Below are 21,051 nucleotides of genomic sequence, written 5' to 3'. Positions count from 1 at the left end.
TGGCCAATTGGGCCATTTCATTTCAGAATGTGACAAAAATTCGGAGGTTTTGCAGCGAACTACAAATTCAGACATGGATATGTAGGAACACCATCCTCCCCACTCACTTCAGCAGCCTCAAGCTGATTCTGAGATGCTTCCCCAACATGGTCGGGGTGAAGGTAAGAAGGGGATTTCTCAAGTGGGTCTTGAGCGTACTTCCATTCCGATTGATCGGAATGTGTCTTCTTGGGAAGATTCTTGGGTTTCAGTGGCTAGACGTAATGCAAGACAAGCTTCTCGTGTGGCTCCTGCTGCCCACCCATCGCCACACCCCATCACTCAGACCTTTCAACGTAAAGGTAAGGGGATTTACATGAACCCTCAAATCTTCACGTGCTCCGGCGGGGGATGATAAAAGGAATTCCAATTTTGCTTTGCGCTTTGATGCCCAGGGGAGGCTTTTGCCTCCTAGGGATGTTTTTCGATCGCAGCAACATCAATTCCCTTCTTGTGCTCCGATAGGGCAGGCCTTGTTGATGTAATCCGAAGCGAGATGGAAAGGTTCTAGGCAGCTAAAGCTATAGATATAAAAGGGAAAGGAAAAGCGGTGGTTTAGTAGTTTTCTCTTTTTCGATTTATTATGAAAAATTGCTTTGTGGAATGTGAGATGTATCTCGTCAGGTAGCAAGCAGTATCGGTTGTGGAAAGTTGTGTTTGTTGGAAAGTGGGATGTATTTTGTGCGGTGGAGCATAAACAACATACTTTGGTTGGATCCTCTTTTGTTTATAAGGATTATGTTGTGTTTTTCACTCAGTGGTCGAGCTCCATATAAATCTGGTGTTATGTTGGCCGTCAAATCCTGTGTGCAACCATTGCTGGTTTCTCAAGACCCTTGAGGCTGATTTGTGATTTTGGAGATTCTCTATGAGGGAGAGGTTTTGTGGTTGGTGGGCTTGTATGCTCCTTCTACGGCAAGGGAACGTTGTCAACTTTGGAAAGACCTGCACTACCTTTCCATGGCTCGTCAAGGTTTTGTCATGGGCGACTTTAATGCATGTCTATCTCGGGATCAGGCTACTTCTCTGTATTCAGTTATGATGGTCGTGAGTGATAGGCTTGGGATGCCCTTGTAGCTAGATCTTTGAAGCAGGACATGTGGTCATGAATGTATCCATTACAATCTGGTTATATCTATCGATCTTTGTAGCATCCTAACACGTGGGCGAGATTGGATCGGATATATATTTGTTAGAGTGATTCCTTTCTTCCGGCAGTTATTGACATGTGGGTGGAATGATAGCATATCTTATCAGATCACTAACCTTTGGTCTTGGAAATGACCCATAGACCTGTTCATGTATTTAAGGCCCTTCTTACTCAGTTGCCACTTTGTTTTAATCAATCTTTTCTGCAGCAAAATCAATTTTTGGAATATGTTCAACAACTGATCGCTTCTTTTAGCTTGAAGGTCCTATCTGAAGGGAGGGACACATGGGCTGTTTTTAGGGATAATGGTAGACAATTATCTTGTCAGTATGGTATTCGGCAAGCTTCCTCCTTACGAGCTGAATTACAGAATGCCCAAGCTTTATTGGCCCACTCCTTGTCTCTAAGTCAATCATGGGATTCTAATGATGACTTGCTCACATGCATTGAATGGTTGAAAGGCTGGGTTCATTCTTTGTAGGAACAAGAATATGCAAAATACAAAGTGCTGGCCAGAGCTGAGACTTTATACGATAATAATTGTCAATCCCATCAATTCTTTGCTTGCGTGCACTAGAAATATGCCCGGGAGAATATTGTGCGCTTAATGGATGAAGAGGGTGTAATGGTGACTGGCCCAGCCTCCATCATTAGTATGTGTGTTGATTTTTTTAAATCCTTGCTGGGTCCACAAGAGAATTTTTGTGATGCTGTACTCACCGCTCGCCGATATATTTGCGAGTTGGTAAGCAACCAGGTCAAACCAGAATGGGTGGACTTAATGAAGGTGGATATTTTTGAAGATAAAGTGGAGGAAGTGCTATCTCACCTACCCCGAAGGAAAAGCCCCGGCTGGGATGGGCTTCCTAATGAGCTCTTTTCAGCTAATGTGCAGCAGCTTAAAGACCATTGACTCGCCTGTGTTAGCAAGTGTGGAATTATGGTATTATGCCATTAGATTGGAAGATTGCTGTCGTTCGGTTGTTGCCCAAGGTTCCCTCCCCAAGCTCTTTGAAATAATGGAAACCTATTTCCATTATGGATTCGTTAAACAAAATTTTCTCCAAAATCATTGCCAATGGATTGCAGAAAGTTTTTCCGCACTTGGTTCATCCACGCCAATATGGTTTCATTAAAGGCCACAATATAATGCATAACATCTTAAATGTTCAAGTGGGAATTGACTATGCTAAAGCTTCAGGACAACGAGTAATTATGCTTCAGCTCGATATTGAGAAGGCATTTGATCATGTTAGCTGGTCTTTTTTGCGGCAATTATTTTCTACAATGGGATTTGGTCCTCGCATGGTTTCTCTTATTGACACTATTGGTCAGGGAGTTGTGGCTCGTATTGCTCTTAATGGAGGGATCATGGAAGAAATTGCCTTATCTCAGTCCCTTAGGCAAGGCTGCTCTCTCAACCCTTTGTTGTTTGCCCTGGTCACTCACCCGATGCTCTCTTTGCTGGATAAGCTAGTTGACCGAGGCGAGATAGTTGGCTTGTCTCTTCCCAGTGGCACTCAACTTGTGGGTCAATCTTTGGCAGACGATTCTTTCATGTTCCTTAAGGCTGATCGCACTAATGCTAATCAGGCAATGGTGGTGTGGAATCTTTTTGCTTTGGCATCTGGTCTTCATATTAATACTCAAAAATCTATACTTCTATCTTGTACGGAGACTGATCTGCAAGTCTTGGGCTGGTATGGAATTGTGATCTCAAAGGGAAATATCACTAAACACTTGGGATACCCTATTGGTGCGAAGGTAACACCCCGGGCCTTATTGGATTGGATGGGCTCCGGGATTCATGACAGGTTCATGTACTGGAAATCTCAAGGTTGGTCTTTACATGTCAGACTGAAAGTTGCTCAAAGTATTATGATTAGTATGATATCATTCTTTTTGCCTTTGCTTTCTTGGACTAAGAAGTCCCTTTTGGAACTAGTTCAGCCTATCAGGTTCATGTTGTGGAAAAAGAAGGGGAACTCTTTGGGACAGGTCTGGATTTCGTGGCAGCATGTGACTACGCCTAAACGAATGGGGGGAGCAGCTTTGCTGGATGTTAATTTTCATATGAAAGCCTTGAGGTTGGCCCTTTTGTAGGCGTTATGTGTACAGAGTCATCCTTGGTTAGACATTGTAAAATTTTTCATTGAAAACACTGGCATCTCCCATGGCAACACGGTCATTTGGTGTTTTATTTCCTGCGTGTGGCTCTTGGCTACTCAGCTACCCATGGCAGCCCGTTCTTGGAATAATGGAAAGCTTCCCTCCATGCCTTCGTTGCATTCTGATTATTCCTGCCTATTCTAGTTCCTGAGATGGACTACCGTGTGGCATATTTGGTGTACTCGGAATGCCTTTATTTTTTATTCGATCTCGGGCATCCATGGTCATGTGGCCCGTATTCGAGGTTTGGTGTTATGGCAGATTTCTTCTATGATATCAGGTGACCTCGTTCTTCTTGACATTGCTGCCCCCTAGCTGGCTATTGTTCACTCTACACCAGTAGTGTGATTTTCTTCTTGTGTTAAAGTCTTGATAGTCTTTCGTCACTTTCTTGGAGGACCTGATGGTCTGATGTAATAGAATGTAAGAGATTTAGTGAGAATCTTGATCGCATGGGCTGATGTATATATTTTTGAGAGAGAGAGTTCTAAGCTGACCTGATGGTCTGATGTAAAATATTTACTTAATTCAATTACCTTCACGAGAGAGAGAGAGAGAGAGAGAGAGAGAGAGAGAGAGAGAGAGAGAGAGAGAGAGAGAGAGAGATGCTTGAGTCTCGACTCTTGAAACTTGAAAGTTGAAAGAGAGGGAGAGGCTGGAGGGTTGGGGTAAAGCTGAAAGAGCAAGAGTGAGAGAGAGGGGATGGGAGATTAGAAGGTGCGGGAAAGAGGAGATGGGAGATGGGAATGACAAACCACAAATCAATTCAAGATCCAAGAGAGGAAGATGAGAATGGTAAATGCTTGCTGAATTGGTGTGTGGAAGCATGGAGGAGAGGAGAACCTTTGTAGATGAGAGAGGGGTCAAATAGTCAACGAGGGGTCAACAGTCAAAGAGAGTTGCGAGTTTAATGGAATTCATGGAGGGCTTTGGGGGGGGGGGAGTGCATAGCTGGAAAAGGGGGTGAGATGAGGTATCCAAGGCTTCCTACCCCCCCAAAAAGTGTCATGCAGGCAAAAGACGCTGGATTAAAGCATAGCAAAACGCGGGAGGACGCACAGACGCAGCGGCAAAAGTGGCCTTGTTTTATTGTACGAATCCATACGGATACGCACGGTATGGTGCCATATGGATTTTATGGTACGATCAATATGGTATGACACACAAAGATAACTATGGATGCACGTTGTTGACCCATTATCAATGTAATGGTTTCACACATGTTTGCTTCCACAATCTTGTGCTCAGTTGATATAAGTGGTGAGTAGAAGTCAAGAGAGTATATCTTTGAAATTCTTAAGAGTGCCATTCTTGAAGTGGGGCCTCAAAATGTAGTACCACCAATTGGAGCAGACACCAATGCATTCTACTCCTCGAATTAGGTTTTATGGTTGGTCTGTGACCCCTGGCCCGAAAACACACCGAACCGCTTAGCATACCTATTGCTATGCTCAAGGCACATGTGCTTCACTATGTGAGAGAAATTGGAGCACTTTTTCTCTCATTTATACGAAGAAGAGGAACAAGCTTAAGCCAAAGAATACCGAGAAGCTTGTTTTTATACACACCAATTTGTGCTTCGTAGAGGCAAGTTGAAAGAAAGAGGATTTGAGAAGATAAAAGTGACCTTGGAAATGCTAAACAAGGAAAAGGATGATGAAAGGCTGCTTGCTTTGTAGAAATGAGGGAGGAAGATGATGAATATTTAGCTCCTATGACAATAGGTCCATTGAGTGCTAGTACCTCTAGTGTGCCATAGGATGAGGAGGATGAGGATGAGGGTGAGGGCGAGGGTGAAGAGGATGAGGATGAGGAGGATGATGCTGGAGATGAAAATGACTCATGAGTCAACTTGAGTAACACATGCATGATGCCACAACAAGTCTACAATTTGAACTCTTGACCCTTGTCTCTTCAGTTTGTTGGTTTGTCTCTATAGAGTCTAGAGTACTATGATGTATTGAGTCATTGCATTTTATGATCTTAGTGGGCTGGTTATAATTATGAATCAATGAGTCATGATATTTTGTGATCTTTGTGGGTCAATTATAATCTCAAAATTCATATAGTCCCCTTTGTCAAATTTCAATGTCTTTTATGCTTGTTTTTCAAAGTGTAAGCTTTATTGAAATGTCTACAATTCATATTAAGGTTCAACTTATCATTCTTATATTTTTCTAGTCTTTTAAGAAAAAAATTAGGGCAACTTTTGATTCAGCCAGGGGATCTAAATCATACTTCAGTTATACTTTCATACATGTACATGTATGGAAGTATGAGACCTATGTTATCAACTATATGGTAGCCATAGACTATCTAGAGTGTCACTCACTAAATTTTCTCAAGTAGTGCCTTGACTCTCTTGGAAGGCACCCAAAAAGCCTTTTTGGGGTTGTAAATGGAAACCAAAAATAGAAATGGAGGAGGGAAACGGTATCGAATGATATGGTTTCTCAACACCCCCTCTCACGTGAGCATAAAAGAGGAGAGTGAGAGAAAATGATCAATTTGGAAATCCTAGTATTCCATCTATAAGGTAACCTGTAGTAAAGAACAATAGACATGATCAGCTAATAGGACCTGAAACTCAACCTCGAGAGAGAAGCCACAACCTCCATTACTCCATGTTGGAAGGTATATGCAAGCCTAGCCACCAAGCCATGGCTAAAATATCCAAAGCCCTGAACTAGGAGAAACCTATAGATCTATGGTAGCATTGGAAAATAAGTGGAAGGGGAATTAATGGGTGAAATGACATGGAGATGACAACCATTCGAAGAAGGTAAAGGGTGTGTGAAGAACTGCAAGATCACTAGGGATGCTCTCTAAAGGAGAGCAAATGGGATACCCATTGGAAGAAGAAATATGAGCCCCCTCTAGATCCCCCAATGGAAACCCCTCCGAGAGAGTCAAGGAATCAAGAAACTCATGAATCACAACCTCTGAGACATCGAAAGACAAAGAAGACACTATCTGTGGTGCCGAAGAAGGTAATTGGGGTCTGTGGAATAGAGGCTAGGTAGCTCCTAGATGTGGCCTCTCGAACCTGAGTAGAAGAGTGAGTGGAGGGAGGGGTATCATAGAGAGTTTCCTCAATGCTACATTGGAGTCATTGTTTGTGGAGCAAGACAAGGGAGGGAAGGAAATAGGAAGCTCCGAAGGAGCCAGGGTTTAAGACAATCATTGTCTCTCACTGGAGAGGATTGTAGAACCGAAAAAGGAGTTGAACAACCTCTGTCTCTTGAAGGAGTGGAGTGACAAGAAGAAAGTATCTAACAATCATTGTCTATTGGTGGAGTGGACGATAGAACCACATGCCATGGCAATGGAAGCCATTGGACTTGAAAATGGGTGGGGGAAATCTTTGTAGCACATTGCAGTGGTCTCCTTGAGGTCATGGTGTCGAATGATTCTCTTTTTGCTCGAAACGTAGGGGGAAATCTAGCCCTTGGTGGAGCAAGAATTGCAAAAACGTAGGTGTCTAAGGTAGCAAGTGCCTGTTGAAGTTGTTGCGGATGCCATGGAGGTGGTAGATTGTGAAACACAGCTTGAGAGGCTGATGGCAGGTGGAGAGCATTGTCACTAGGTAGAGAGAGCTCGCTTGGCATGAAAAATACAGATGTCTACTAATGCCAAATAGAGATGATAGTTGCTAGGTAGAGGAAGAGAATGTGCAGCCAAAAACGGAGGTACAATTTGACACTAGATGGTGGAGATGGTTGCAAGGTGGAGGAAGAGAGTCTCCAACTTGGAAGGTGTGGAAGGCAGGATGCCTGTGTAGATGTAGACCATGAGTTGTAGTATTCTTCGGGTGGGGTGTGAGTAGCAGTGGAGAGGAAGAGAGAGAGAGAGAGAGAGAGAGAGAGAGAGAGAGAGAGAGAGAGGAAGAAGAAGATCAACCCGGAAATCCCAATATTCCACTTGTAAGGTAACTTGTAGAGAAGAACATTAGACATGATGAGCTGATAGGACCGGAAACTCAACCTTGGAAGAGAAGTCACAAGATCTATTATGCCATATTGGAAGGTATATGCAGGCCTAGCCACCAAACCATGGTTGAAACATCCAAAGCCTTGAACTAGGAGGAACCCATAGATCCAGGGTAGCATTGGGAAGTAAGGGGAAGGGGAATTAATGGGTGAAATGGCATGGAGATGACAACCATCCCAAGAAGGTAAAGGGTGTGTGAAGAACCGTAGGATGAGCAGGGACCCTCTGTGAAGTTGAGGAAATGGGATCCCCCTTGGAAGAAGAATAAATGAGCCCCCTTTGAATTCCCCTCGAAGAGAGAGAGGGAATCGAGAAACTCATGGATCATGGCCTTCCAAACATCGAAAGACCAAGGAAACGCCGCCTATTGCGCCAAAGAAGGTATTTGGGGCTCCAATGGAACTTTTCATGAAGCTTTTCATTGTTTAGATTTTCATTTTTTGTGCACAACTATTCTTCTTCAAAAGCAAAGCCAAAATGATACTTGACTGGATGGATGATTGCTCTTTGTGGATGCTGGGAGCAAAATGCTTCTATTGTGGTTATAAACTTAAGTATTTGAAGATGCAGGAAAATGTGCTTTTTGGGTCTTAGCCAAGTACTAACGTGCAAATTAGTTGTAATTTGATCAGCCAACCTATTTTTGGCAATTTAGTGTTTAGGGCTACAAACATTTAATGCCGTTTTTGTTGTAGTTAAATCAGTTATTAGGACTCTCTCAGATCAGAATCTTAGAATTCAGCTCTTGTTGCTGTTTGTTCAATTTCCAGGAGTGGAAGGATAACCTACTCTTGAGACTAGGCCTCGTATGTATGAAACGCTCTTACTTTTTTGGCAGTAGTGAGGGTTCCTGTTTGTACTTTGGGATTTTAGAAAGTAGTGCTTCTAATATTTGTATTTTCATGTGGACCTTTTTTTTGGGCTTGGGAACGAAATGCTAGTAAGTCTCAAACTATGCATTGGCATATTGGTTAACCAATTTTTTTGGATTAAGGAAATTGGAACTCCTTTGTCGTGTTTGGGTATGCATTTGCTGGCATATTGGTTAACTGATTTTCTGGATCAAGGAAATTGGAACTCCTTTGTCATGTTTGGGGTATGCATTTGCCAAAAGGCCAGCATTCTTGCAGCAGCGTTTGTTTGCGAATCACAATTAGATGCACAATCAGCAGATATGCGCACTTTCAGATAAGATTTAGAAAATTTTTGTGATCTATGATAAGATAGAGGATCTACGATCTGCTCAAACAAGGTCAGATAAGGTGTGGTTGATCATGAAAGAATTAGGCCTGCACTAGTACATGATTTTTGCCTGAATATGAGTAGCTTAGGTTCTGATAGGTAAGGCAGTCTTAGCTTGAAAGAGATTTTGTAAGTGTGCAACCAACCAGAGAAAGTGGATTTCTAAAATTTTATATTCTTACAGCAAGCAGAAGTGATACGTGAATGGACTGAATTTCAAGTTGGTCATTACTGTGGGGAAATGGGGCAAGATTTTTGGGATGCTCGACGGTGGCATCGGGAGTTCGAAACCAAAGATGTAAGGGATGCCTTTCAGTTCAATCCATTTCTTGGTAAATTCAAGATTGGTGCTTGTTATGGCATCTGATGCATGTGCTCCGATTCCAGGTTCTAGTGATGACTGCACAGATACTTCTGAATATTTTAAGGCACAGCATTGTAAAGATGCATGCTATTCACTTGCTTATTTTGGACGAATGCCATCACGCTGTGAAAAAGCATCCCTATTCATTGGTCATGTCAGAATTTTATCACACAACTCCAAAAGACAAACGGCCTGCTGTTTTTGGGATGACAGCATCCCCTGTGAATTTGAAAGGTATCATGTTTTGGAATTGCCACTCCTGAAAGCCTTCTGCCTAACCTGTTATTCTGAACATGTGACCTAGTTTCTTTGATTACAGAGAGCCTTCTGCTTACACCTGTTATTGTTAACATGTGACCTTCTTAACATGTGACTAATTTCTTCGTTTACAGTTCACTTTCTCAGGTTCATGGTTGAAACTGGTACTCAAGTTGTGACCTTGCTGATGATATTCTTTTCAGGTGTGTCCAATCAAGAAGATTGTGCAATCAAAATCCGCAATCTGGAGAGTAAGCTTGATTCAGTTGTTTGCACCATCAAAGATCGGAAGGATCTTGAGAAGCATGTACCAATGCCCCTTGAAACTGTTGTCCAGTATGATAAAGCAGCATTACTGGTATCCTTGTGGGAACAGATCAAGCAGATGGAAAGTACAGTTGAAGAAGCTGCTGCTTCTAGTTCAAAAAAAAGCAAATGGCAGTTTATGGGAGCCCGGGATGCTGGAGCCAAAGAAGAGTTGCGCCTCGTTTATGGTGTCTCTGAGCGCACAGAGAATGATGGAGCTGCTAATCTGGTGCAGAAGTTAAGAGCTGTCTGCTATGCGCTGGAAGAACTTGGCCAGTGGTGTGCTTACAAGGTAGCTTCAGTCAACTGCTGTCTAGTTTTGTTTGGTCTGTTGAAAATGAGGAGTCGAGTATCCAATATAGCTCCTTATGCATGATACAGGTAGCTTTGTCCTATCTGACAGCTCTTCAAAATGATGAGAGAGCGAGCCATCAATTGGATGTCAAGTTCCAAGAGTCTTACTTGAAAAAGCTGGTAGATCTTCTGAAGTGTCAACTTACTGAGGGAGCTGTCATTGTCTTAAAAAGTGACAACAAGGAGGATTGTAAGTCTGTTGATACAGAAGAATGCCCGTATTTGGAAGTAGAAGAGGGTGAACTTGCTGATACACAAGGTAAGCTGAGAGTGATGGATCTGTGATTTGTTTTCTGGGACAATGTGGAATTTGATTTGATTTGTAGTATATGTTTAAAAGGATTGCTTTATAGTATATTTTTAGAAGAATTGCTCAGCTTTATGTGTTTGTTCAACATCTATATTATCTGGAGCAAATCTACTATCTATTCAAAAATGTTGCTCTGTGGCCATCAGAAAAAAATGCAAGTGTTATGTTCAGCTATTGTCCCAGGTACATTTTTTTCAGTCTACCAGTTAGCACATAGAACTAGATACGTTGTTGTCTTGAATTCTTCTGTAGTCCAGAATAGCTGCTACGGTTCCCCAAAACCTTGTGATTGGTGAAGTGGTAAAATTCCACATTTTGGGGGACAAATCCTGTGATTCTGTCTGGACTGAAACAAGTGACTCAATGGGATTTATCAGAAGTGTCTAATAGGTCTTCATACATTTTCTGGTGATGGATCCCACCTACCGCAACCACCACGTTGAAGTAGACGATGATGAGGATGTAAAGACTAGAGCTGAATATGATGAAATGTAGCAGCTGTGGGCCAGTCGATACAATAGATTGACGTACATGGCTGTGAAGAGCAGGACAGCAGGCTGGAAACTAAAACACAGGATGTCTCTGAGGCTTGAGAAGGTAAATCCAGCAATGTACTGCCTAGATGTAGTCTCCAGATTATGAAGAATGATGTTGGAGATTAAATGCAGCAGTGAGGAACTCCATGTGATGGGACCAACATTGAAACAGATGGTGGCTATTCCAGAATGGGAGGGCTGGTCTACTTCTCGCATAGCTATGGCACAATTGTACTATACCACCATCATCTAGGAGGATTATTGGCCCAAGGTGAAGCATTCATTTCTTCTTTGCTTGCCAATTGTTAATCTGGGGCTCCATGTGGAGAGTGATGTTTCCCACATTGGAAAGATTTTTGCGGCAATAGATAGAAAACATTTGGACCATTGAGATTGATAAATCTAGATTGCAAGAGATTGAAAAACTTATGGTGAGGAGGTGGAATCAATATTACTCTCCACTACATTTTGCAGCTTATGGAGTTTAAACACAAGGGAAGATTTCTTCAAGAAAATGTGGGGGTGTTGCGTGAAATTGAAATTCTACTCTTCAAAAGTTGGTTCCTACTTTGGAGGATCATAGGTTGGTGAAATATCAACTTGCAAGCTATGTCAATGCAAACCTATTTTTGTTGACAAAAATGAAGTCAGAGTATTTTCGAAATGCATATATTGGCTTCGATAAAAGTGTACAGAATTCTGGGTGTGCGCGAGATGCAAGTGGTGAGGAGGATGATGATGAAGAGGATTTTCCTACATCAATTGAAGACTATGACATGGATGAGGAAGAGGAATGACATGATAATTAGTTATCAATCACTCCCTTGTTGGATATTGCACTTATCTACAATTGTTTCTTCTTTGTGATTAGCATATTTTATAATGTTGCAAAATCCTCGCATGCATCAAGAAGCTCCTTTGGGCTCATGCCTTTTGTAGAGCTCTTTTAATACTTGGAAATTAGAAAGCTCTGATTTTGAGTATGAAATTTGTATTCTAAACCAAAACAACCAACTCCATCAAGAATCTCCTTTGGGCTCATGCCTTTTGTAGAGCTCTTTTAAAACTTGGAAATTAGAAAGCTTTGATTTGGAGTATGGCTCATGCCTTTTCTTGATGACATGGGGATTTCCATCCATTTTCCTGATTCTCGCAACTGTGGTTCAATTGCTTTGTATGTTGCAGAAGTGGCGTGCATGCCTTTCTACCTCTCTCATTCTCCTGTCTACTTTTTTGTTAAATGTGCACTCTAACTTTGGAAGAGTTTGAGACAAGCTTATCCAGTTTTAGGAGATCCATTATGCCTACAGATGTAACCCTTTTAACAGGCTGCCACAAATCAAAAGTTAAAATGTGTTATTGCTAGTGTTCACCATGACACATTTGAAGGAACTTGTTGGATGCTTGAGGCCTCTAAGATGTAAGGAAGCTATTTGTTCCATGTATCTTTGACCATCTTTCATTCTTGCCTTATATAAAACTTTACCTGTTTTTATGATGGTTTCTATCAGTTTATACATGCTGTTATGATTTTTGAGGAATGCGGAGTATCATTTATAAGACAACATATTATGTTTTGGATTGCATCTGTGTATACGACACTTCAGTTGATCTTTGTATTGCTCTTCTCAGTGGTCTCTGGTGGTGAGCATGTTGATGAGATCCTTGGAGCAGCTGTGGCTGAAGGGAAAGTTACTCCTAAAGTGCAGTCTTTGATCAAAATCCTGCTAAGATACCAGCATACGGATGACTTCCGTGCAATCATTTTTGTAGAGCGGGTTGTTGCAGCTCTTATTTTACCCAAGGTTTGTGCCCTTGAAGGAATGAAAATTATTTAACTGCATACAATCATTGAATCTTTGTGATGCAAATGGAGTTCAAATCCTGTGCTATAGGTATTTGCAGAATTACCATCCTTGAAATTTGTAAAATGTGCAAGCTTGATTGGCCACAATAATAATCAAGACATGCGCACACGCCAAATGCAAGAAACTATCAACAACTTCAAGGATGGACGGGTAGGTAGAAATCTGCTAGTGCAGCTTGATTATGCATCTTAGGATATTAGAATTGGAATCTGTACCTTTGAGTATTTACAGGTCACATTATTGGTGGCAACGAGTGTTGCTGAAGAGGGATTGGACATTCGGCAATGCAATGTTGTTATACGATTTGATCTTGCCAAAACTGTGCTAGCTTATATTCAATCCAGAGGCCGTGCGCGTATGCCAGGCTCTGACTATATTTTAATGCTGGAGAGGTAATTCTCAGGCCACCATTGCTTCTGGTCTTAATAGATTTTATGCTTATGTTGAATTGGTTGGCAATTTTGGCAATGCATAGCTGCTGTTTCAATGATGTGGCTGTTTACATTCACAGGGACAATCTATCACATGAAGCTTTTCTTCGAAATGCAAGAAACAGTGAAGAGACACTTCGCAAAGAGGCAATTGAGAGATCAGATCTAAGTCACCTGAAAGGTTCTGCAAAGTTACTTTCTGCTGAGATGATTAGTGGAACAGTCTATCAAGTTGAATCAACTGGGGCAGTTGTAAGCTTAAACTCAGCAGTGGGACTAGTGCATTTTTATTGTTCTCAGCTACCTAGTGATAGGTGAACACTTCACCTTAACATCCTTTCAGAATATTGTTTTGAGTGTGTGTATATCTTTGGTTCTGATTTCTGCTCTGTTAAAAGTGCTAGTGTGCTCCCTGAAAGGATTGACCATTGCATTTTCGTGTTCAAATGTTGTGCGTCTAGTGGAACTAGGGTTTTGTAACGTTTTGACCTCAGTCCTTCAAGGTGCGCTCTATTTATTTGGGTTTTTCCATATACTGATATAAAGCATTACACACACACACACACACACACACACACACAGAAAGAGAGAAGAATATAGTAATGTCTGCTGAAGCCAAAAACAGGTGATGAAACAAAACCATGTAGAATGATAATCGTCACTGTACATCAAATGTGACTGCTAAATGATGATAAGTGGCAATACAGTGCAAAGCAGGGAAATATAAAGTGGTATACAATACAATGCCCATACAGGGATACAACAAGAAGGTGGGGTGGATGTATGGAGCAATACATGGCTAGCTGTGTGAGTGAATGATTCTACACTCCATCCAATCAGGATCTGTGGGTATGGTCATACACTCCTGATGAGATAGTGTGTGGCAAACATTTGGACTGATCCCTCATCTTTGTCAGGTAGTACTACTTGTGTCACTTGCAGATCGTCCTTGTCTCTCTTGTGTAGCCTCTATGTCTAATTACCTTGCATTCTTGACCTGCATGATGTGATGCTTTGATGTCCTCAGCCCTCTAGACTGTCACCCCTCTTTGTGATGTTGCAGTGTGTGTTCACTGTCTGAAAAATCAGTGATATGTGACTCCCCCCTCACACCACCCCGCTGCCCGGTGCAGGGCACATGGCTTCAGTAGCAATGTGCAGAGCCTCTGAATCTTGAGTAGGAACTGGCCCAAGTGTTGCTCGTCTAGAGTCTCCATGACTCGTTCGAGGGAGGTGTCTGCTCTAGATAATGTAGGGTATCTAGCTTGGATGTACTGTAGGACTTGCACCTGGAAATGTAGTGCTCACTGTCCACCTCCTTTTGGCTTAGTTTTCAGATCCTCTCAGCTCTAGGAATGTGGGCTGCTCTCCCTATTGCAATCTCGAGCTGATGAGAGGAGACTTTGAGCTGGCCAATGGCTGCCCACATCTCATGAGGCGTGTATATGTCTAGGCATCCATGTCTCTCAATGAAGCCACTTGCTATAGTCCTTGCAAAGTGTTTCTTGTAGTATGCTATCTTTTTGGGGGAAGGGGCTGCTGGACTCTGGAGTGAAATCCATGTATGGTGTATGTGTAGTTGGTGATGATCTTGTCACATGATAAGGTTTCTCTCAATGCAAGAGAGGTGTATGGAGGGGTGATCAGGGTCATATTGGGAGGGGGGTGAGGTTGTCAGATGGGAGAGGATCGAGGTGCAGCTGAAGTGCAGTAGACAGTGTGAGAGTGAGAGACAGAGTTGAGCACGACACCCAATGCAATAGTACTGAATAGAGTGTAAGCTGAAAGTACAAATGATAACCCTTATACCTTAGAGTTATAAGGGGCTGTTCACACCCGAACACAGTAAGTGCCCGTAAGTGTGCACCACAAGCACATACAAAATAGTACACATAATCTGGGGGAAAAAACCTCTCCTACCGAGAGTAAAAAGTGCCCCAGTGTCCTAGTGATCACCCGCACACTCCCATATGAGCGTAGGCGTAAGTAAGGCGTGTGAGATACCCAACAAACCCCCCTGGAGTGAAGAGTGATCAAGTGTACAAGGATCATCCGCCACCAAAGGGCGTCAAATTCAAAGCATCGCGAAATGCTTCAAATTTGTCTCGTGGAAGAGCTTTGGTGAAGATGTCTGCCACATTGCTGGTGGTAGGACAGTAGACAAGGCTGATATCACCTGCATGTAGCCTCTCTCTGACAAAGTGGTAGTGAATCTCTATGTGTTTCGTGCGAGCATGAAACACAGGGTTCCGTGCCACTGCAATGGCACTCTGACTGTCAGTATATAAAGGAGTAGGCTCCGTAACAGATACATCCAAATCAGCAAGTAAACGTCTAAGCCATACGCACTCAACTGCAGTAGTGAAGGCTGCCTTGTACTCAGCTTCACATGACGACGTGGCAACAGTGGATTGTTTCTTGCTAAGCCAAGAAATGCATAACGAGCCAAGAAAGAAACAATTGCCACTAGTGGAGTGACGAGTATCAAAATCACCAGCCCAATCAGAGTCACTGTAAGCTTGTAACTGCAGTGGTCCCCCCTTGGCATAAAGCAATCCAAGAGCTCTAGTACCCTGCAAGTAACGAAACACACGCTTCACAGCTTGCCAATGCGACATACGAGGCTGATGCATGTACCTGCTCAAAACTGAAACGGCAAACTGTATGTCTGGCCGAGTGTGGCATAGATAGATGAGACATCCCACTGCTGGAGCATAAGTATGGATATCAAACAAATCACTGTCATCATGTAATGACAGTTTGAGCCCAGGTTCCATGGGTGTACAAACTGGCTTGCAATCCTGTAAGCCAAACTTCTCAAGAAGTTGCCCAATGTACCTTGACTGACATAATCCAATGCCTCTAGCATCATGTACGAACTGGATGCCCAAGTAATAATGCAAAATACCCAAGTCAGACATGTCAAAAGTTTGCTGTAAATTATTTTTGAATGCTGAAATCTGATCAGCATGTGTTCCAGTGAGCAAAAGGTCATCTACATATAGACACAAAATCAGCATGGATCCCCCCTCTTTATGTACATAAAGGGTAGACTCAGATGGGCTGTTTACAAACCCCTGACTAAGCAAGAAGGCATCTATCTTTGCGTACCAAGCTCGTGGAGCTTGTTTCAAGCCATATAGAGCTTTTTTCAGCTTGCATACTAAATTTTCTGAGCCTTCAACTGCAAAACCAATGGGCTGCTGTACATACACTTCTTCCTGAAGTTCCCCATGTAAGAATGCAGTCTTTATATCCAGTTGATGCACTTTCCAACCAAAATGTGCAGCCAAGGCAATCATAGACCGAATGGTCGTCATACGGGAGGTAGGAGCAAAGGTCTCCTCATAGTCAATGCCCTTTTTCGGTGCGTAGCCTTTAGCTACCAGCCGTGCCTTGTACTTATCTATGGATCCATCTGCATTCCTTTTCAATTTGTAGACCCATTTCGTACCAATGGCACGCTTGCCAACTGGCAAAGACACCAAATCCCAAGTATGATTCTTATGAATAGAATCCAATTCAGCTTGCATGGCTGCCATCCAATGCACACTATGTCGTGCATCCTCAAAACATTCAGGCTCCTCATTATCATGAGTACATGCTGCCATAACAAACTCCATGGAATGTGCTGAATCATGCAATCGAGTTTGCCTTCGAGTACGACCAGCCAAGGGTGTTTCCAAATGACTATCTCTCATAGTCTGCGTGTACCATCTAGGCACCTGTCTTGCTTCCTGACTGTGTACAAGTTCCTGCTGAATTTCAGTTTCAGCAATGTGCTGATTTACTGCATGTTCCATAGGAGCAGCTGGCTGAACATTAGGTTCATTTGCTGAAGTACCAGCTGAATCACCAAATGTGATGGGCAGCAGCCCTTCAAAGACATCACGGGCAGCCTGATATGTATCAAAACCAGCCAAGGATAATTCTGATTTTTCATCAAATACAACATCCCTGCTGACAAAAACCTTCTTGGTCACGGGATCATAGAGTCTGTAGCCTTTGCTTTCGCTGCTATATCCCATAAAGATGCATTTTACAGCCTTGTTGTCCAACTTCTTTCGAAGTACCTGTGGAATATGGGCATATGCAAGACACCCAAAAGTACGGAAGTGGCCAACAGAAGGTTTGCGGCTGTGCCAAGCCTCAAAAGGTGTGACGGTTTTCAAGGCCTTGGTAGGGCATCTGTTCAAAATGTGGCAAGCGCACATGACGGCTTCCATCCAAAAACTATGAGGCAAACTCTTTGCCTTCAGCATACATCTGGCCATCTCCATGAGTGACCGATTTTTCCTCTCTGCTACCCCATTCTGCTGTGGAGTATATGCAGTAGTGTACTGATGGATAATGCCCTTCTGCTGCAAATAAGAATTCAGCATAGAGGACATGTATTCCCCCCCTCGGTCCGAACGGAGAGTCTTAATCTTGCAACCAGACTGAGTTTCCACAAGTGCACTGAAAGCCAAAAATGCATCATACACTTCTGACTTCTTTTTCAAGCAGTAGACCCAGCACAAACGTGTAAAGTCATCAATAAATGTTACAAAATAGTAACAACCACCCAATGACTGTGTCTGCATGGGCCCACAAACATCCGAATGCACAAGCTGTAATCTGGCTGTTGCTCTAAAAGCAACATCACGGGGAAAAGAGAAACGATGCATTTTCCCCAAAATGCAACCCTCGCATAAATGCTCAGGAGGTCTCTCCAAGAGAGGTAATCCATCCAACATCTGAGTACGCTGTAATAGCATCAAGCTGCCATAGTTTACATGCCCCAAACGAGCATGCCATAACTCTGCCTCTAACATAGGAGGAGTAAGAGTGGATGTCAAATATGCAGACTGATCTACCGAAAGAGCATCCAACTCATATAACCCATGACACAAAGAACCTGTCAAGACCAATGTCATGTGTTCCTTGTTACGGACCATGCAACGGTCATCATCAAAGGTGACCTGCAAACCACAACGTGCCATAGAAGAAATGGAAAGCAGATTCTTCTTAATGCCAGGCACATACAAAGCATCCTGTAGGCGGAGAATAGAGCCATCAATGGCTGTAAGCTGAATCTCCCCAATACCACGAACAGGGTATGATGCATTATTAGCACACTGAACAGACTTTCCAACGGGAGGTGCACCAAGAGAAACAAACAAATCTCTACGAGATGTGATATGCCGTGAAGCACCACTGTCAAAGAACCAAGTGTCAGCATCTTCTGTAGAGCTAAATGCTCTATCAGCCCAAGAGACATCATAACTGCAAGTGTAAAAACAATAGTCCCTGTCTGCAACAAAGGACGCGGACTCACTAGCAGTGGAAGGAGCTGCAGAAACAGACATCCCTGACTCCTTCTTCTTCTCTTTGGCGATGCGCTTCCTGCACTCAGTGATGTAGTGGCCAGGCTTCTTGCAGTAATGGCATTTTCCTTTCTTGGCTTGCGTGCCCCCCTGTTTCTGACTTGTCTGTGAAGTGTTACTACTACCAAAACTCTGCGAAGCATTTTTCCCTTGGCTGTTTTTACCCTTCTGCCTTGACATAAAAGCCTGCTCAGAGGCTATACCATCCACACCACTGTTCCGTCTAGTTTGTTCCTCCTCTAGAAGCAAACTGACAAGCTGAATGAAAGTGATGGGCTCTTTCGAAATCCTCATAGTGAGGTTCAAGGCAGTATGAAAAGCCAAGTAAGAGGGAGGCAGTGAATTCAATGTTGTAGAAATCAGCTGCGCATCTGAGTAGTACTCATCCACATTCATGAGTTGCTCCCGCAAGTCCTGAATTTTGTTGAGATGATCCTGCATAGAATCACCCTCATTCATCTTTAGAGTCTCTAGCTCTTTCTTCAAGAAAGAGATGCGAGTCTCATTCTTTCCTGCAAACATCTGCTCCAATATCAACCAAGCTTCTTGTGAAGAAGCTGCTGAACGAATATGAGGAATGATAGAACGCTGAACTGCCAATGCAATCAGCGACATAGCCTGTGCATCCCGTGTATCCCAAGTTTTCTGAGCTGCAGTTCTTGGGGGAAGTGGCTGAGCGGGGTGAGGTGGAGGGGGCTGAGGTTGCCCTCTTGCACGTCCTCCTGGAGGAGGAGTAGCGGGAGCCACAACTCCCGGTCGTGCTTCCTCTCCACTGACATAATCCCACAAATTTTTGGCCACTAATACATTCTTCATCATGAAAGACCAAAGGGAATAATTGTTCCCATCCAATCGGTCTTCCTTGGACACATAGGTGAATACATCTCCTCCATGATTTGCCATTATTTCCCAAAAGGTAATAGAGCAATGTCAATGCAGTACGGGCTGGAAATCTGCAAATTTCCAGAAATTGCAGCAAACACAAGTCTGCAATTAATGTGCAAAGGGTACTCTGTCAAAAAAAACTGTCATTGATGCACGCTTCCCAAGGTGCAATTAGTGCTCAGCAGCACTAAAACATCAAAAGCCCCAAAATTTTCTGCCCAAAATTTCTGTCACAAATGTCTGTTACAAAAGCCCCAAAATGTGCATTCAATGTGTCACAGACAGACACAGCACGTTTCCCAATGCTGAAAACTGAACCTGCTGTTCAGCACGTTTCCCAATGCTGAACCTGAACCTGTTGCACGAACTCCTGTGTAAAAGAAAAGTGCAGAATGTTACTTCTGCGTGTTGACGACGGGCACGATTCCCGAGGTAATGACTGCTGGGTACAGTCGGACTGACGCACAGGTACAGGCGTGCAGGTCCAGTGACACGCGCAGGCAGGACTGGGCGCGCGCTGGGCTGAGGAGGCGGCACCCAGGACTGGCTGGTGGAGACAGGTGGCGCGCTGGCAGCTGGAGCTGACGGCACAGGCTAGCTCAGCGCAGGGAGGCTGCGCAGGCAGACTGACAGGCGAAGGGGCACTCTGGGCAGACACAGGGCAGAGGACTCGCTGGGCAGGGGTGGCAGCACGCAGGTACAGGAGGCGCGCTGGGCTGAGGAGGCGGTGGCTGCAGACTGCAGACTGAAGACTGCTCTGAGCTGAGCTCTGATACCAAATGTCAGATGGGAGAGGATCGAGGTGCAGCTGAAGTGCAGTAGACAGTGTGAGAGTGAGAGACAGAGTTGAGCACGACACCCAATGCAATAGTACTGAATAGAGTGTAAGCTGAAAGTACAAATGATAACCCTTATACCTTAGAGTTATAAGGGGCTGTTCACACCCGAACACAGTAAGTGCCCGTAAGTGTGCACCACAAGCACATACAAAATAGTACACATAATCTGGGGGAAAAAACCTCTCCTACCGAGAGTAAAAAGTGCCCCAGTGTCCTAGTGATCACCCGCACACTCCCATATGAGCGTAGGCGTAAGTAAGGCGTGTGAGATACCCAACAGAGGTGGTCCATGTCCATCTCGTGTGTGTGTGTGTGCGTGTGTGCATGCGTGCAGAGAGAGAGAGAGAGAGAGAGAGAGAGAGAGAGAGAGAGAGAGAGAGAGAGATGCCTTTTGAGGCCGAGACAAAACCATGTACAATGCTGATTGTCACTAGATATCAAAGTGTTACATGCAAAAAGATGGTTAGTGATATATTGTGAAAAGAAGCTAAGGTGATGTACAAAACGAACTAGTGCTCACATAGGAATACAAGGAGGGGATGAGATGGTACATGTCTAGTTGTGTGGCTGAATGATATCCCTATATTTAGTTCCACCAATCTGTGGATAGAGTATGCCATACATCCCGAGTGAAATAGTATGATGGTAGCATCTAGACTAGGCCTTTAACTATGTCAGTTGCTACTCATGTCACTGGGGGATCTACCTCATCTCTCCCTGATATAGCATTTGTGTTTGATACCCTTGTATCCAGGGGCAGTGTGCTACTTTGATCTCCTCAACTCTCCAGACTATCACTCCTCTTTGTGCAAGTATTGTGTGTGTGGTCACTGTCTAGAAAAAATCAGTGATCTGCAATTGACGTCCCCCTCTCTGTGTAGTGTCAACCTGTAGTAGTGATGTGTGGAGCCTTTGAATCTCGACAAAGAACTGGCCCCAGGTGG

General features: G+C 43.5%; 1 protein-coding gene across 3 annotated transcripts in view; it reads left to right on the top strand.

Annotated features, from left to right (window-relative positions):
* DCL1 (dicer-like 1) overlaps window positions 1-21,051 on the top strand; it is a 119,484-nt gene that overhangs the window by 60,520 nt on the left and 37,913 nt on the right. For all 3 annotated transcript variants that reach the window (XM_087682899.1, XM_087682898.1, XM_087682897.1), the window contains exons 2-9: window positions 8,775-8,888; window positions 8,978-9,188; window positions 9,416-9,810; window positions 9,900-10,131; window positions 12,351-12,523; window positions 12,614-12,736; window positions 12,818-12,978; window positions 13,098-13,331. In XM_087682899.1, coding sequence (XP_087539025.1) covers window positions 8,775-8,888; window positions 8,978-9,188; window positions 9,416-9,810; window positions 9,900-10,131; window positions 12,351-12,523; window positions 12,614-12,736; window positions 12,818-12,978; window positions 13,098-13,331 — 1,643 coding nt within the window. The remainder of the gene's footprint in view (window positions 1-8,774; window positions 8,889-8,977; window positions 9,189-9,415; window positions 9,811-9,899; window positions 10,132-12,350; window positions 12,524-12,613; window positions 12,737-12,817; window positions 12,979-13,097; window positions 13,332-21,051) is intronic.

Source organism: Lygodium microphyllum, chromosome 8, assembly GCF_053477565.2.
Source record: "Lygodium microphyllum isolate KBCC chromosome 8, Lygodium_microphyllum_v1.1.10, whole genome shotgun sequence".
Classification (NCBI taxonomy): domain Eukaryota; kingdom Viridiplantae; phylum Streptophyta; class Polypodiopsida; order Schizaeales; family Lygodiaceae; genus Lygodium; species Lygodium microphyllum.
The sequence above is the reverse complement of the archived record's forward strand: the minus strand, read 5'-3'. Positions and strand labels throughout refer to the sequence as shown.